This window comes from Arvicanthis niloticus, chromosome 2, assembly GCF_011762505.2.
Source record: "Arvicanthis niloticus isolate mArvNil1 chromosome 2, mArvNil1.pat.X, whole genome shotgun sequence".
In the NCBI taxonomy this organism is placed as follows: domain Eukaryota; kingdom Metazoa; phylum Chordata; class Mammalia; order Rodentia; family Muridae; genus Arvicanthis; species Arvicanthis niloticus.
In genome coordinates, this window is record NC_047659.1 from 116,860,937 (window position 1) to 116,877,720 (window position 16,784).

Genomic DNA, 16,784 nt, shown 5'->3' on the forward strand with positions numbered 1-16,784 from the left:
AACCGAGTACTTCCTGGCATTATCTTTGGCCCCAAATTTTTAATGTTAAAGTATACATGAATTTTTTTCTTTTTTTTTTTTTTTTTTTTTTTTTTTTTTTGTGACTGTAAATAGAAGTTAAAAATTTCTTACTGAGAAAATTCCATTTTAAATGGTGATTATTGCTTTTAGAAATATCTTTGTTACATTGTTTATGTGACAGGTTTTAATTAAGTTATGAATTAATGCCTTCTACCTGTTGTTGTGTATCTAAATGTTAAAATAGGTACTTGAAGACAATTAAAACATGTCTTTCAACTAGTAATCTGGGACAGCAAACTGGGTTATAATAGCTGTTCAATCTGTGTTCCCATGTAAACTGTACACCAAATGCCAGTCAGCCCATGCCAATTAGTGCTCATGTTGCTAGGTCACCATGGTCAATTGAAAACTGCATCAATAGAACTTGAAAAGATTTCTTCACGTTCAGACCTTCTGACATATTGAGCAGAATAATGGATGGGAAAAACTGCCAAGTCTTCTACCCTGGATTCAAAATACTCAGCAGTAAGAATTCACTTGCAACCTGCAATTAACTAGAAAGAATAGAATCTAAGAACGAGTCCAGACATTTTTTTAAAATAAAGCCTCTTTCTCCTATTTGGACATGTTTACTCTTTTGGACAGCATCATAAATGTAATCAGCTTGCTGATTGTGGATCCAGATACAAAGGAACTTTACATTTAAAACCATAGACAATATTTTATAAAAGTTAATCAGCTGGCTTTAAGCATTCCCCTTTTAAAATAAAATTCATTTATTGCGTGTGTGCACTTTAATGTGGTGGTAGGGTGGGTAGTACCTCATATGGAGATTCCAGCTTGGGTCCTGAGGATTGAACTTGTGTCATCAGACTTGGACTTGGACCCTCTGAACCATCCACTATCTGTAAACATCCCTTTTAATAAATTGTGATATTTTATGAAATGCAATACATTTCAGTGGTTACCAGAGACAGAAAGGCTATCACACTGCATATTCTGTGTAACACATCTAGGTAAATTGGGTTGCCTTAAAATTTGGAGGAGATAACCTGTCCATTTTAGACTTGTGCCCCATAAAGCAGGCTTCACTTCTGATATGTTTTTTACAGAAGTGTTGGAGCTGAACCTCTACTGCCGTGGAACCGGATGCTCCAAACCCAAAATGCAGCCTTTCAGCCAAATCAGTACCAGATGCTGGCTGGGCCTGGAGGATATCCACCCAGACGTGATGATCATCGAGGAGGGAGACAGGTAATAAATACAATGTGGGCTGCAGAGGAAAAGCAGCATACTGCTCACTGTTACGTTTGCCTCTTAGGAATTAATATTTTGTTAACAGTATTTCTAGAGAAATTGTTAATAGAGCAGCTTAGGTGAACTTTTGTCATCATTAAAAATACAATTATGCTAAGTATCCCACCCAAATAGTTTATACATAGGCAATCTTCAAGAATCCCAGCCTAGAAGCCCCTTTCATCATAGTTGTCACTGGTGATTAACAGAAGTCACAGTCACAAAAATACCTCTTTTTAGCTTGGAGGATATTGTATTCTAATATAAACTAGGTCTGTCATTAACAAATGAAGACTGCCTGGAAACTGAAAGTAAAATAAAACAAACACAACAGTACCTGATCACTAGTTGTCTTTATTCATCTTAGAATTCTTTTAACTGATCGTCATTGAGTCCCTCTGTGTGGAAGCAATTTCTCTTTGAAGGTATTTCCACACATTTTTCTACTAAATGGAAAGTGCCATGTGATGCAAATGAGCATTATACTTTATAGAGAAATTGAGATGATGGAACTTTGTTTTCTTAATTCCATCCAGTCTTAGCAATAGTTAAAGCTGAGGTCTATTTGAAATTTGACACTCTGAACAGAATTTGTACTTTAATCCAATCCTTGGTAGAAAACAGGATTTGGAGCAGTGCAGCCCTGGTGTGTAGTATTCCTGGAGTTCATTGCAGTGACACGAGGAGTTTGAAGTTGTTTACTTGGTATTGCCTGCAGGCCTTTTCAGTGCTTTGCATATTGGCTTTGTAATTTCTGTTTTTTACTTTGTGTGCGCCCCCCCCCCCAATCTAAGATCTCTGAGATCTAAGGAAAACCGTTTTGATACCTTAAAAGTGTATTTTTGTATGTCTGTTTCAACTTTGCAAGAAAGTAGTCACCTTAATTGCTTACAGTTAATGTCTTTTGAAAAATTTTTGTTACAATTCATTAAAATCATTTTATAGAACTTGAATTTTTTTCTACTGAACACCTCTGAGAAGTCATATTAGGAAATTACTGCTTCTGTGCTTCTAGAGTTTAGGTGGCACTAGTCAATTAAAATAACAGCATTTTTAAGATAAAGACATGAGAAACCATGGAGGATGCTGTGTGCAGTCACTTCATTTTGCAGTCAGGAACTGAAAACCTGTGACCGCATAGTTTGGAGGCAGAGCTGGGAAACTGAACCCCAATCATCTTGCTTTCAGAAGTCCCTTGGAGGAACTCTGCTGTTGGAGGAGGTGAAATTCTTTGCTGAGAAAATACATAAACGAGTTGGAAGATTCTTTTTTTGAAATACACTCATTCTTTTTAGACTTGTTTCCACATAGTTGTTGTTAAATTGCAACTATTAAAGCTAGAGTTTATTGTTAAAGAGAATCATGCTTTCATTTTATTTGCAGTGACCTTAGTATGTCTAAACAAATCCTTAGCCTACATCGAAGCCTCCAGGATCTGTTATGCCATATATTGTAAGCTGTTTAAGTGATAAAATAGAACCTTGTGTCCTAAATAGGAATTTTCTCTTCCCTTTAGAACCAATCTCAGTACCACACTCATCCAGCAAATACTCTTACCACTGAGCTATATTTCCAAACCTTGAGAAAAGTAATTATGAATTATTTTTGTATGGAAATATTTTTGCAAGCATTTTATTAATGTTCTGTTTGTCATTGAACAAAAAAATATATTTCTAAAAATAATTGGCCATTAGGCCTCAGTAAGTCTCTTTCTTTGGTTAAATAAATAACCTTTCCTACCAAGGGCTCAGAATGGTGGAAAAATTTTAAAGCACTGTCTTCACAGCATTGTGCAGGCTCAGACCAGACAGAATCCAGCATGGAGAGGGAAGGTAGACCCAAAGTCCCTCCCTTAGTTAAGGAGCTATTGTCAACTAGTCATCACTGGGAAAGAAGGAAAGTTTTGATGGTTTTTCTTGTTTGTTTATTTAAGGTTGTAGCTCACTACTCACCAGTAAAGGTTACACAGGCAAAAGTATATGGGCAGCACAAACTGTACTTGATGAGTTAAAAGGAAAGATAAAGTTGGGTGGTTTGAGAAGATTAGGGGAAGGGAGTGAATATAATCAAAGCACATTGTTTGAAATTCTCAAAGAACTAATACAAATATAAATATAAACTCCACTGTACATACGTACAAGAAGCATTTCATTGTTCATTTGTCTGCATTTCAGGGAATTTCCTAGATGTGGTTATTAATGCTATGGAGTTAGTGTTCAGTAATCCAACCTTTGTGTGCGTCTTTAGCTTTGTAACAAGCTATGTTAGAGCTATAGGCTTAGATCACATACTTTTGAAGACTTCCCATGTGATGTACCTTAAGAAAAAGTCTACTTCTTGAGGTGCTCTTCCACAGAGATGTAAATTACTATTATTAGGTGTTATTAATCCAGAAGATAAACTCTTTCTTTTGTTTACTTTCAGGGATATCCCAGAGAAGGAAGGAAATACCCTTTGCCTCCACCCTCGGGAAGATACAGTTGGAATTAGGCTTTTGTAAAGCCCTCCACATTCCTTTCAACACTCTACTACACTTTTATGCTATTTGTGGAAAGGTTTCTTTCTCAAGTAGTAGTTTTTAATAAAACTACAGTACTTTGTGTATTTCTTTTAACTGTGTATATTTTTACTGATCTGATCTCACTGTTTTATGTTGCTTTCTAGAGATGTGTATTGCATAATACAGTGGGTCTGAATTTATTATTGCTTGTAAACACATTTGATGAAATTAGGAGTCCTGGGTTTTCATTATGGTTAAAATTCAAAACAGCTCTATGCTGATTTTAATGCACATTAATAATTAGGTATGGACATTTGAGCTGCACATTCTGCAGACTAGAGCATCTATTGCTCAACATTTCTTTGAAAACATTTCATTAAAGTACTTGTCTTACAGAAATTTGTGGACTTTAGTAAAAAAAAATAAATAAATAAAGCCAAACTTAAAAAACATTAGTGTCTGGTGTCTGATTATCTCAGCTGAAAGTCTTGACCTACGGTACCTGTACAGACTTACGGTGCCAACCTCCACAGAAAGCAGTTCCTACAGTTAGATGTCAAGAGCCAGCCAGTATCAAGGTATGTTTTAAGAGGATATGGTTAACACATCAAGAGAAGCATTTATTATATTAGCATGTTACTAATACATCTTGTATTTTCATTTTTACACATTTCTTACTTGTGTTTTAGTTTTAAGGACCTCTAAATCTCTTATTTAGGGACAATTTTTAAAAATTCAAGTTGGAGTTTTTTAGCCAAAGAATCTGTGCTAAGCATAGTTTAATTAATACTTCACAGTAGAGTTCAGTCTGGACCTTGTTCCCTTTTACTTGAGCACACTAAGTCCCTAAGTGCATGTTTAGAGTTCATACACAGCTATTTTCATTGAATTACCAAAATTAGACTGGATACCTTTCTGTGAAGACTGAGGCTTTTTCTCAGTTTTTCTACCCTAATATTGTAAAGTAAGGTTTCTCCTCACTTAGGAGACTTGTTTTTTAGAACACAGCTAAAGCATACTTGTTAACTTTTTTTATTATGTGGGAAACAAACCCTCCGTTGAATATACAGGCATTTTGGAACTGTTGAATTCATGGCTGATGCTGGTGAAAGCAGCAGGATCATTTTATTGTTGGAACAAAGAATATCCATTAGGAATTGTCACCCTTTGTATGTTACCTTCACTCTATAGTAATGAATCCTACTGTTAATGTCTCTTGTTTTCTAAATATTAAAGCTGTCTAGCCTTCCAAATAAAGTACTGCATCTTCCAAAGGAAACATGTGTTTTACTTTATATAGTTTCATAGATTCTCCAAATCCACACTAATACCTTTTATTTCCCTAATCCCCTGGTTTTGGTTTAGTTTTTAAATTCTGGTTTTGACTGAAGGGTCCTGAAGAGAAGTTCGCTGATAGCAGGTTCTCTCTTGTGAAAGAGGAGGTTGTGTCCAGGGAACATCTGCCCAGTTCCTGGACCCTTAGGTCCTCCTCTTCTCCCATCTCTTACTGTTAGAAGAGAAAAATGCTGTTGGTTCAGTAAAGTGTTGTTTAAAGCTTTCAAGGATATTTACAGATGTGAATGTTCCCTCAAGTTTTAGTGTTGCAGGCAACGGGCTAGTTTTTCTACTTGTAGTCCATTATGCTACCTTAGGAGCACCTTTTTTCAGGGTTTCTCACTAAATTGTTTTAAGTCAGTACCTGGAGACATATGCTAAGAGGACCTAGTAAGGAAGAAGCAACCTCCTTAGCTCGAGAGTCCCAAAGGGGTGATGTGAAAGTACAAAACCTTCTGCAGATGGTTATTAAGCTGCCATTAAGCTTTTCAAAGGCAAATAGAATGTAATGACCTATAGGTTAATTTACTTGCAAAGACCTGGGATATCATCACAGAGCTGGGTGTTGGGTAGGAATCCTCCCACTTCTAGATGGAGTCAGATGCTCAGGGATTTGGCTAGGATGAAGGTTTAGGACGCACAAGGACTTTGCAGCTGAGGCTGAGCTGCCTAGGAGCAGAGGGCTGGCAGGGTTATTGAAGGTGAGCTGTCCCACATAGTCAAGGTTGTGTCTTTCCTGATTGGCCTCCTGGTGGAATCTGGAAGCTGAGGCAATTGGCCTAGTGTCTCCCCTAAGCCTAGGATTCAGAAGCCTCACGGCCTACCAGGAACAGACAAATGTGGAGTAGGTTGAGTGCGGAATCTCAGACCTTCAATCTTTGGGGGCATTGTAGCATCATTTCTCTACTCCCTGGATGCAGTACTGCAGTCTGCATCTTTACAATTCTCCAGGCAAGTGCACATGCTGAACCTGTAAGAAACACATCTGGCCCCACCCAACTACCTGCTCCAGATTTTTGTTTAAAATTCAAAGTCTTGACTAACCAATTTAGCTGTGCCTAGAAATCTAAAATCTAGATATTCTCGAGAGTCAATCTATCCACAGTTAAAGGCCACAGGGTGGCTTTGCAACTCTGCTTTGATTCTCAAGACTTCTGCCCACTTTGAAAGGATCAGAAAACCAAGGTGCTGTATTCCTGGTGACTGTGTCCTCTATTTCTAGCCAGGAAAAAGGTCAACCAACAAAGTAACAAGTGGCCCATTCTTGAAATATGCTTCCTCCATTCAGCATTAATTCCAACATGTTCTGTAGCTGTTTTTTTATACCCTACTTCAAGAATTGGAGTAAAAAGATAACATGCCTTAATTTGTATGTATAAAATGTCACTATTGCAAAATTTTGTACTTTTAAGTTTATATAGCTTAACAGTTAATTTTTTAATTAAAGGTTACCTAAACAATTACTGAGGTTACAGATTTAAAAAAATGTTTCACTTCATTTCAGATAAATTATCTAAAACAAAACTGAACAAAACTAAAGCCCTTATGTCAGAAACTTCCATCACCATTAAATTTAGAAAAGGTAACCTGGAGATCACAAAGAACTCTCCATACTCACTGGATAGAGGGGTGCTAGGTGACTTGTGCAAATGGTTCCCCAGTCTGGGAATCTCTGAAGTTTCCCCAGATAGATATTCACCAGTTCTCACTAGCAGTAAAACAGCATCTTATGTTTTACAAATGTATCAGTTCTATGTCTCACTGGGCCTGAGGATGGCAATCACTGCGCTTCAGAAAAACTAAATTTAAATAACATACAGAGGTCCACCATGATACTGTGGCATTAAATGGCAGGGGAATATTATCTGTGCTTTGTATCTGAACTGTAATTTATATTGCAACCTCATAATGCATTACTTTCTCGTGTGCACTAATTCATACCTAAAAATCAAATCTATATGCTTTTTAATATATGGCCCCAAATTCATTTTTAGAACCATTACTATTCAGTGCAGTTAACAAAGCAAGCCTATGGAAGATGTTTGTATTTAGTGAACAGAATTGAGTCTCTGATTTGCTTTAAATTGAAAGTAAACAGCTACTAGCAGAATGGAGTTTGAACACATCTATGTTGATTAATTATCTGTTCTGACCTTTAGAATGTAGTTCTAAGCAAAGCCTTAAATAGGATAACTGGGTTACATTCTTACCCTTGCATATACAAAACATCCTTCTTGTGTCCTTCAAATTTGCACACACTCTCATACTTTAATTTACATCCTAATGAAGATTACACCGAAGTACCTGCAATCCCTGCAACTTTCGTTCTGCATTTTGGTTTCTGTGTATCCACTAGAAAAGATGTTAGACCACAAAATGTACTGCAAAATGTCACATCTGCAGAGTTAGCATTTCTGAAACCCGGTTTTGCTATGGCCTCTGCTAAACTTTGAGAGGGCTTTGTTCCACCCAGCCCAGGCTCCAGTTCTCCCTCTTGGTTGTGGAGACACTTATCCTCCTCTTCAGTTAATGAGTTTCACCTAGTCTAGCCGTTTGTATTTTCATAAAGGATCTGTAAAGCACCAACTGCAAAGGAAGGAAAAGGCTTTTGCTTTGCATTAATCAGAAAGTGGAATTCTATAGTAAAAAACATTTCTTTTAATGTTTCAGGAATCAAACCTTTTCCTAACATCAGGATGTGCTCAGTAAGTCTCTGGGTGTAGAATGTTAAGCCCTCTGCAGCAATTACCTCAAGCTTGGATTTTTTTTTTTTTTATTTCTACTTAAGAAATGCTGAATAGAAAAAGATATGGCTACAGTACATATACTTTCAGAAAATGGTGAATGGAAAAAAACCTGTTTGCTTCTGGTGACATTATTTCCATTAGAGTTCATTTAATTTAAAGAGATTCTTTGTCTGGAAATAAGCTGTGTGTGTGTGTGTGTGTGTGTGTGTGTGTGTGTGTGTGTGTCTGTGTGTGTCTGTGTGTGTGTGTGTGTGTAACTTACAGGTTTATTTTCCTTAAGGGTACCACTGCATGCCTACCGACCATAAAGCTATTGTTGTTTTTACAAGTGTTGGTCTGTTAAAAAGTATATTTGAAATGGTGTGATGTGAATTTTTAAAACATTTCTAGAGGCAGTGTAGTCAAACAGATGAAAACAAAACACTTTGAACTACAGCACATCAGCAATAGCTTTACCAGGAAATTAACACTGATTTCTAAAAATCAATCTACTTGTAATGTAAAAACTCAACCTGGGAGATATTTCTGTATGTTTATCACAGCATTTTTAGACTACTTTGTCTACTGAGATTATATTAAATGCCTTTAAAATTAAATCTTGTTCTCCAAAAATGCACAACGGTGATTTGATAAGACAATCTCTTTACTCCATGCCTCCTCCCTTTTCTTGCCTTGAGAGAAACTGGAGTTAATTTTTTTTTTTTTTTTTTTTTTAAAAAAAGAGGATTTACTATAGAATAAATTTTGGAGAAAGTGCAAATTTGACTTCTATGTATCTTCTTATGTAGTCACTTTGGACTTTCCAGAAAAACGTTCAAATCATGAGAAGAAATCGAGTGTTTCACATTCAAATTTGTTCGAAAAACTCAAACGCAGAAGAAGTCTGGTATCTCTGGTGATTATCTGTTTTGGTTATTTGAAAGCATGTTTTACGCATATTATTTTTTTTAACTTCCATTAGTCCTCTAAGCTCACACTATTCAGTCGGCTCTATTTCCTCCAATATGACTATTCTAATAATGAGTCAGAGAGCTGTGCTGCCACACTCCCTAAAGAAAAAAGAAAAATCCCTACAACACTTAAAAAGAAATGACCTCCTGACTTTTAGAAAAAAGAACTTAAGGCCTTTAAAAGTTATATTTAAATATCCATTTGAAATACTGAAAATATAAATTGGCATATTAAAGAGTAAATACATTTAGTTATACAATAAAACACCAATAAAATTGGCGTAAATACTAAATTCTAAATATGATAGAAACGTATAATTATCTCACTTTTTCTGTATATTTTGATAACAATTCAATAAATTACCTTATTCTTGTTGACATGCTTTGAAATTGGTGGTAGTATTGTTAATTTTACTTGTTTGTTCTAGTACTTTGTCAAGGAATCCAAATTTAGGTAATTTAAAGAGAATAAATACTATGTTGATAGAAGGAAAGGGCATGTTTGTCAGCCGATTTGGAAAGGCCAGATTCTATATAAAAAGTATTTTATAACCCTTCTTAAAAATGATGAGCTACATCTTGGGGTGGGGTGGGGTGGGGGTTGTCCTCTTCTAGGATAATATAGTTACTTGGTTGCCTAATAATGAAAATATTTTAAAATCAGCATTTAAATGTAAAAACGGTAACGATCCATATAATTAGTATTTCGATTCTTTTTATTCCATTTCTCTATTTTACCCAAATGGCAGTTATTCCTCAGCAATCATGTTGCTGTGTATATGATCCGCTTTGGGCTACAATTCAATTTACTTTCAACCAAGCATTAACGAAATTGCACTTAGGGGAGGGGCTTTGCAAATTAATCTCCCAAAATAAATTCCACTTCAAGGATTCATCGTGAAAGCTGGTTGACTTATAGAGATACAAACACCAACAAAGTTTCCGACTTCTAAAACTCTGAGAGCTTTGGTTAGGAACGTGGTGAATGTGGATTCCGTCAGTTCTTCGCATAACTTAGGAACTTCTGAAAGAAGGAAAATCACCACCTCAAAGTGTGGTGTCACATTATTCGGTCCGGGGCTGTCGCCTTCTCCCACCCCCAGTAAAGACGTTCAGAGCAGCCTGACCCTCTCCGCGACTCATTCGTTCTTATCTCCATGCACTAAAGGGTCAGCTTCTGTACATTTCCCCCATTCGTTCTTGCAGTTTCTTGGCGGATCCTGCGAATCGCAGGCAGACCCCCGGGGCTCATCACCACGTTCTGCCATAGAGCAGGTTGGCGCCGAGCACGCCTCCGCCATAGTCCCCGGTGGCCGCGTCCAGGGTCGCTAAACCGCCCCCGGGACCATGCAGAGCGGGCGGGCTGGGCGACAGCTCCTCGAGCTCTGGCGCGGGCGTCGGGGCCTGCGGCTGCTGGCCGCCCTGGCCAGGCGTCGGGGTGCCCGCGCCGTTCTGGCACGGTTTGCCGTCCTTCACCAGCACCGGTACCGCCACGCGGCGCGGCGACGGCGGCGGCGGAGGAGGTGGGGGACCCAGGCCGCCCTCCTGTTGCAGCTGCTGCGCCGCCTTGTCCTTGGCCTGCCTCTTCATCTTGTAGCGATGGTTCTGGAACCAGATCTTGACCTGCGTGGGCGTCAGGTGGATCATGCTGGCCAGGTGCTCGCGCTCGGGCGCCGACAGGTACTTCTGCTGCTTGAAGCGCCGCTCCAGCTCGTAGACCTGCGCTTGCGAGAAGAGCACTCGGCGCTTCCTTCGCGGTGCGGCCGCGTGCAGCGGCGCCAGCGACTTGGCGGCGTCCGCGATGCCGGTCAGCGAACCCATGCCGGCCACGTTCACGCCCGCCGACGGTCCCATGAACCTGGAGACTGGGGAGGGGGCCCAAGAAGGACGGCCGGTGAGCCCCGGGCCTGCGAGAACCGCTCCTTCCGTCGCCCCGCTCGTTTTAAGTGACGGCACGGGGGCCCCGACTGGATCGCGGGACTCCGCGAGCGCCGCGGCCCGCGTCCCACTCCCTCCGCGCGCCCAGGGGCCCGGCAACCCCCGCGCGCCCCAGGGGGCTCCCAAGAAACCCCGCGCGTCCCAGGCCGCCCCGCGCGTCCCAAGCCTTGACCCAGAACCCCTCACGAGCCCTAGACCGCGTCCCAGGACCCCCCGCGCGTCGGCCCTCGGGCGCCGCTGACTAGAACGCAAGCACCCTCGCGCCCCGGCTGTGGCGGGAAAAGCCCGCGCCGCCAGCCTGCCCTCAGTCCCGCGCTTCTGGCCCCGCTCACTTGACGAGTAGCGCGGGTCCGTGTTGGCGCCGTACCAGCCGGTGGCCGCGGCTGCCGCGCCGCCCCGCATGCCGTCCGTGTAGGCGGGCAGCTCACCCATGTTGCCCAGGCCGCCGTTGCAGTAGCTGCCCATGGCGCTGTGCGGGAACTGCGAGACGCCGGGAGGCATGTGGTAGGTGGCGGCCGCCGCCGCCGCCGCCGCCGCCGCCGCTGCCGCCGCCGCTGCGTTGTGTCCGGCCATGGCGTGGGGCGGCTGCATGCCCGCCACGGCCGTCGCCTGCGAGGAGGGGCCAGTCGGTGGCGCGCGGTAGGCGGCGGCCCCCAGGGGCGCCCCCAGGCCAGGCGGCGCACCGTCCATGACGCCGCCGAACTTCTTGTAGGTCTCCTCGATGGGGCTCAGGATGTCGGACACAGAGAAGGGCGTCGTGTGCTTGGGGCTCAACGACATGGCTCGGCGGACGGCCAGGTAGGGGGGCCCGGGGCGGGCGCGGGCGGGACGCGGCGGCCGCTCGTCGCCGCCACTTCGGCCGGGCGGCAGCGCCAGTGGAGAGCTGTCCGCGGCGCGGCGAGCCCCCGAGCTGCGGGATCTCGGGTTTATTTTAGTCCAGCGCCAGGTTTACGACAGACTCGGGGGGCGGAGCAACATCCCCAACGAGCAAACAATGGTCATTGACATCTTTTTCTCTCACCCCCTCTTCCCCATAACGGAGGCAAAAAAGGTAAAGGGCCAGTTGGGTGTTTCTTGAAAAGATTACCCCTCTTTCTATCTCCATCCTTCGCTCTTCTATCCTGGTTACCTTAGCCTTCGAGAAAGAAAAACTCTGAGGCCAATGAAAGACCCACGCTTGTTTCATGCAGACTGGTAGTTTTCCTAAAGTGACTTTGTGGCAAAGTTCAGTATAAGTTGGGGGAGGACAAACAGCTGTTAAGTTGGGAGGGGGATGTTTTGCAGGGCTCACCTCCTTTCTAACTACCAGCCCCTCACTGGCTTCATCATCTAAAGTGTTAAAAAAAAAAAAAAAAAAGGCTCTTGGGTCCCACCATAAGAGCACATAAAGAGGAGAGGTACAATGACCGTCCTCTGCCATTGTAGGGCTCTCTAATTTATGCATCGTTAGATCCTCTAAAGCATCATTTTGTAGGCAACCTAACGGACACTTCCAAATTAGCTCAAAGTATCCAAATCCAAAGAAGAGGGGACAACACAGAGAGATGCTGGCTTACAGAGATGCTGGCTTGTAAGTATGCTGTTCCTACTATCAGTGTAGAAACGGAACAAGACAAAGTGTATTTACTAAAAACGTTTCATATTTAATTTGCACTTTCATTACCGCTATCTTTTCTTTGTCCCCATCCCCAGAATCTGATTTACGGTTTATTCTTCTGTCACTACCCTCATATGAGAGAGAGAGAGAGAGAAAAAGAAAGGGGGGAGGGGAAGGGAGGGAGGGAGAGAGGGAGGAAAGGAGAGAGAGAGAGAGAGAGAGAGAGAGAGAGAGAGAGAGAGAGAGAGAGAGAGAGAGATTTCAAGTATGTTTACTTCTTTGTAAGGGATCTTTTTGGTGGTGTTGGGAAAATAACCTGTTTAAGGAGTATTGATGTAGATGCAGAAAGCAGGTTAAAACGGCAGCTCGTCTTGAAAAAAAAAATGTAAACTGATGTTTAAAAAATTGTCGTCTTTTGGTATACAAATGTTCCTGCATAACAAAGAACTTACACTTTGTGAACTTACAGTAAGTGCTGAACAAGAAAAAGACAAAGTGTGCAGGTACCAGTGAAATCGGAAAACATGGGAATGAGAAGGAAACAAAGAAACATTTTAAAAGTTTTCCTGGAAACTGGAGAAGAAAGAAAAGTGTTTCTTATGCAAGATTTTATTGTTTCTAAAAACAAAAGAGTAACCACCGAAGTTTAACCTGGCAGCACACCCTGGAAGATCTGAGTAGTTCAGCATTATCTTTTTCTAGGTTTCAGTCCTGTGGTTTGAATGTCCTTGGTAGGTTTGTATTATTATTTTAATCAACAACTGTGTTCATTTCAGTGTACTTTTGCAAAGCCTTTTGTAGGGAGAAAAAGACCATATGGTCACTCATGGAAAGAAAATGACAACCAGAGTAGTGGTTAATATTTTAAAACACATACTGTGGGACAAAATGCCAGGTTCTAGCAGTTGTTTACAAACATCAGTTACTGTCTTCACAAGATTAGTATTGCTACAGTCTGACTTAATACTACGTTTACAGGTCATTCCTGAACTTGAGACACTTGAGCTAGGTCACTTATGCTGGAACTGCCTACTTATATTTCTTGAACTAATGATACACAAAGAAGCCTTTAGCGGGGAGGGCACTCAAATGCTGTGATCCTTTTACAATGTGGGCTTTAAACTCTGTTTTACTTTAAATTTTATTCCTTACTACTTATCAGCTTAAAAACAACAGAAAGTAATCTTAAACTTTAAACAAAGATAAAGTAAGTAAATATAGTTGTCATAATATCTGTGAATATGAAAGTCCCTTGCAAACCATTATATTTTTCAAGCTTAGACACATTTAAAAAAAGAAGCAATTATCATAAACTTCATGTTGATGAGCTATCCAAGCCAGAAAAGGTGGTTATAGTTTTTCTTCATATGAATTTTTTGTTTTCAAGTTATACATTTTATCTTGTGACTTTTGTAAAACTTCAGTGTGGCAGTTTTATAAGTGCTTATACTGTATTTTGTTCAGTTTATCAGTGCACTCAGATCTGGAGGTTTCTTACTATAAAATAAAAATATAAAACAAAACATAATTTCTGCCAAAATTCACTTTGTGACTGTTTAGGAACATCATAGGCCAAGTAGAATTTCTTTCCTGGACATGAAATGTTCTGAAAGGAAAAAAAAAAACTTAAAATCTTTCATATTTTCTTTTATCAGTTATTTGTGTCTTACCCTAGAAATTTCATACCTTTAAAATGTAGTTGCTATTTGGATGTGTGCATATGAGTTTGATAATAGACGGGCAAATGTATACATGTATATCGAATGACAAAGTAGTTTGATACTCTGTTGAAGATTTCCATCAAACTCATTTCATCCAATTATTCTCTGCCCAAATTGTGAATGGAAATTTATAGTTAGTGATGGTTAAATACTATTGACTATATGTCATGAAATGTATTTTTCAGGAATGCTTTCTTGTTATTCCCTGCCCTCCTCTTAGCACTTAGCAGACAGAAAGGAAAGAAAGAAACTCTTAAAGAGAATACGGTAGTGAAAAGAGATGGTTCTCCCTCTCCTACTCTAGTCTTCTTTCCCATTTCCTCTCCTCACAACACTTGACATTGTATCCTGCTAGGATTGGCTCCACATCTTGAAGCACAATACTAATTTACATACAGCGAACAGCATGGATTTGGTTTTTGGTGCCTTGACTATTTTCCGTAGTTCAGATTTTTGTTGTTTCATATATCACACAACACTGAAAACTTACTAAGACAGCCTGTAGCAGAGAAAGAAAAATTTGCTAGACAAAAGGATTCAGTAGGTTCATTTAGAGAAAAAAAAAAAAAGCAAAAATTGACATTTATTGAAAATCTCTGATATGTTAGTTAACTTTAGAAACAAAAATCCTGGCAAGAAGCTAAACTAAACTACTAAAATCAGAAGAAAGAGATTTTCCTGCAATTGGGATTTACTGTTGTCATGCAGCTCAGCCAGAGGGGCCTGGGAAGAGGGGAGAAACCTTGTGACAGACCCCCTTTGAAGTAGAGCTCCAGCTAGAACCAAGAGGGAGACTTTGTCTTTCTATGGTGGCACATAGATTGTTAATAGCTCCTGAATTTCTGCATCAGGGTAAACTATTCTTGAAAATATTACTCTCTGCTGAATAATCAAGAATATAAGTGCTGTTCAGAAATGAGACACTTGCTGCACTTAGAATTAGTTTGAAATAGTTGTAAACTTACTTGATTAGTGAAATTCTCATGTTGGAGAAGTAGCTGTAGTATAACAATTTCTATCTTTTCTTACTTGGAAAGGAATAAAGAATCATGTCAATAGCACTTGTTTTGTGCAGCAAAATTTGAAGGTATAAACAAAATGCTAAGGAGACAAAATGAAATTTATTCTTAAATTTTTGATAATTTTATCAATTTCTAAAATTTAGTTCCCATTTTGTTTTTAGTTTTCCTAGATGCTTTTAGTTTTAATTGGTTATTTAAATTATTTCACATTTCTTTGGCCAATTTTACTCCTATATTTATGACTTTCTCTGTTACACTGTGTTATCTTCATATTTTCTTTATAAAATGCAAAATCTTTGTGATTTAGCTACTTACAAAAAGACTCTTGACTGAATCTGAAAAATATTCAGATATTTCTAAATGAAATAATGTTTTCTGCTTTCTCACCAATGGTATGTCTAACCAATGAGTTTGTTTTAAATTAGTACAATTGTTAATAGTACATCTTTCAAATAGCATGAGAACAAATGGGAAATAACAGCAATATTGTCATTGGCTAAATCATAATAATGACTTTTTAATATTATTCCCCCAGAACAAAAACAAAGACAAAACAAACCATCCACAAAAAATAATATAAAACAACCCACACCAAACACTGTACTTCTCCTATTATTATAGGAAAGCTGTAATCCTTGTTTTTTAACTTGCAGCAGAAAATAACAGGGTATGTGTGTATGTACATATAAACAAGAAGTATAAATACATCTACTACATTATAGTTCTCTTACCTTAGGAATATAAACTTGAACAAGATATTTACACTTTTCTGTAGTTTAAAAAATAATTTTTTAGAGTAAAGTTATGTATGCTATAGGAAAACTAACTATTGGAATATAATTTTTGTTTCTAGTTAACAAGTTTATGTGTATGTATCTCTTGCTACCATAGAAAGTTTAAAACTTTATTTCTATTTGTTTTTCACATATTTTAGAACAACATTAAATTCCTGTTATAAAAAAGAATACTTTGAATTTAAAAAATAATTTCTATTATTTTATGCAGGGAGAAAATTCTAATTTTTCTGTCTCTTTACATTTTTAATAGGAACTACTACACATAGCCTTTAAAAATATATACCTCATAACTTCATACACAATCAATTTCTTTAGTTTACGTTAGTTCAATTATTTTAATGCAAATTATATTAATGGTGTATCACCTTAGCTTTACAAGTTAACTTTCAACAATCAAACGTGTCCTTTTTACATCTGAGCTGGGTAGTTGGGTTATTTGTTGCCATCACTTACTTGAAGGAGAACTCCAATTTTTGACATTTGGTGAGTTGATTATTTATTAACCTGTTGTGTTGCTATTAAAGCTGTACTATGTACATTTTAGAAGAAATAACTAGAGCAATATTACAATTAGAGAATAATTTTTCCACTTTTTTGTCTATACTGCTAATGTTGAAGTGTTATTTAGTAGTTGTTTATGTATATCAGTCTGAATTTTTTATTGATAATTGTGTTTACAAGAAAGTGTCTACCTCATAAAACAGTTGGGGTAAATTTCAAGGAATTTAATTATTAGCTCAATAATATGCATTAAAAAGCCTGATACAAAACAGCTAATTACTCTATTCATTGTGAGTACCATCAGGAAAATCTGATTGATAAAGTTGCCTCATAAGATCTCAAAAATAGCTGGGCAGTGG

The 16,784-nt window shown here is 39.2% G+C and overlaps 2 protein-coding genes across 3 annotated transcripts in view; one reads left to right on the forward strand and one right to left on the reverse strand.

Moving 5' to 3' along the window:
• Xrn2 (5'-3' exoribonuclease 2) overlaps nucleotides 1-4,269 on the forward strand; it is a 69,606-nt gene extending 65,337 nt beyond the window's left edge. The window contains exons 29-30 of one of the 2 annotated variants that reach the window (XM_034494845.2): nucleotides 1,134-1,275; nucleotides 3,742-4,269. In XM_034494845.2, coding sequence (XP_034350736.1) covers nucleotides 1,134-1,275; nucleotides 3,742-3,807 — 208 coding nt within the window. In that variant the 3' untranslated portion in view covers nucleotides 3,808-4,269. The remainder of the gene's footprint in view (nucleotides 1-1,133; nucleotides 1,276-3,741) is intronic. The other variant, XM_076929919.1, reaches the window with a different exon arrangement.
• Nucleotides 4,270-9,583: 5,314 nt separating this feature from the next.
• On the reverse strand, nucleotides 9,584-11,579 carry Nkx2-4 (NK2 homeobox 4). Its single transcript, XM_034496708.2, has 2 exons — nucleotides 11,120-11,579; nucleotides 9,584-10,714 (listed from the first exon to the last, which is right to left on the reverse strand). The coding sequence occupies exons 1-2, from the start codon at nucleotides 11,565-11,567 to the stop codon at nucleotides 10,101-10,103; spliced, it is 1,062 nt and encodes a 353-aa protein (XP_034352599.1). The 5' UTR covers nucleotides 11,568-11,579; the 3' UTR covers nucleotides 9,584-10,100.
• Between the last annotated feature and the right edge of the window lie 5,205 nt (nucleotides 11,580-16,784).

What these genes read in the sequence shown, in the direction of transcription:
- Nkx2-4 (XM_034496708.2), bottom strand. Translation starts at nt 11,567, where the DNA reads ATGTCGTTGAGCCCCAAGCACACGACGCCCTTCTCTGTGTCCGACATC. An exon ending in GGACCCGCGCTACTCGTCAA is followed by an intron (nt 10,715 to 11,119) that starts GTGAGCGGGGCC and finishes CCCCCTCCCCAG; the next exon opens with TCTCCAGGTTCATGGGACCG.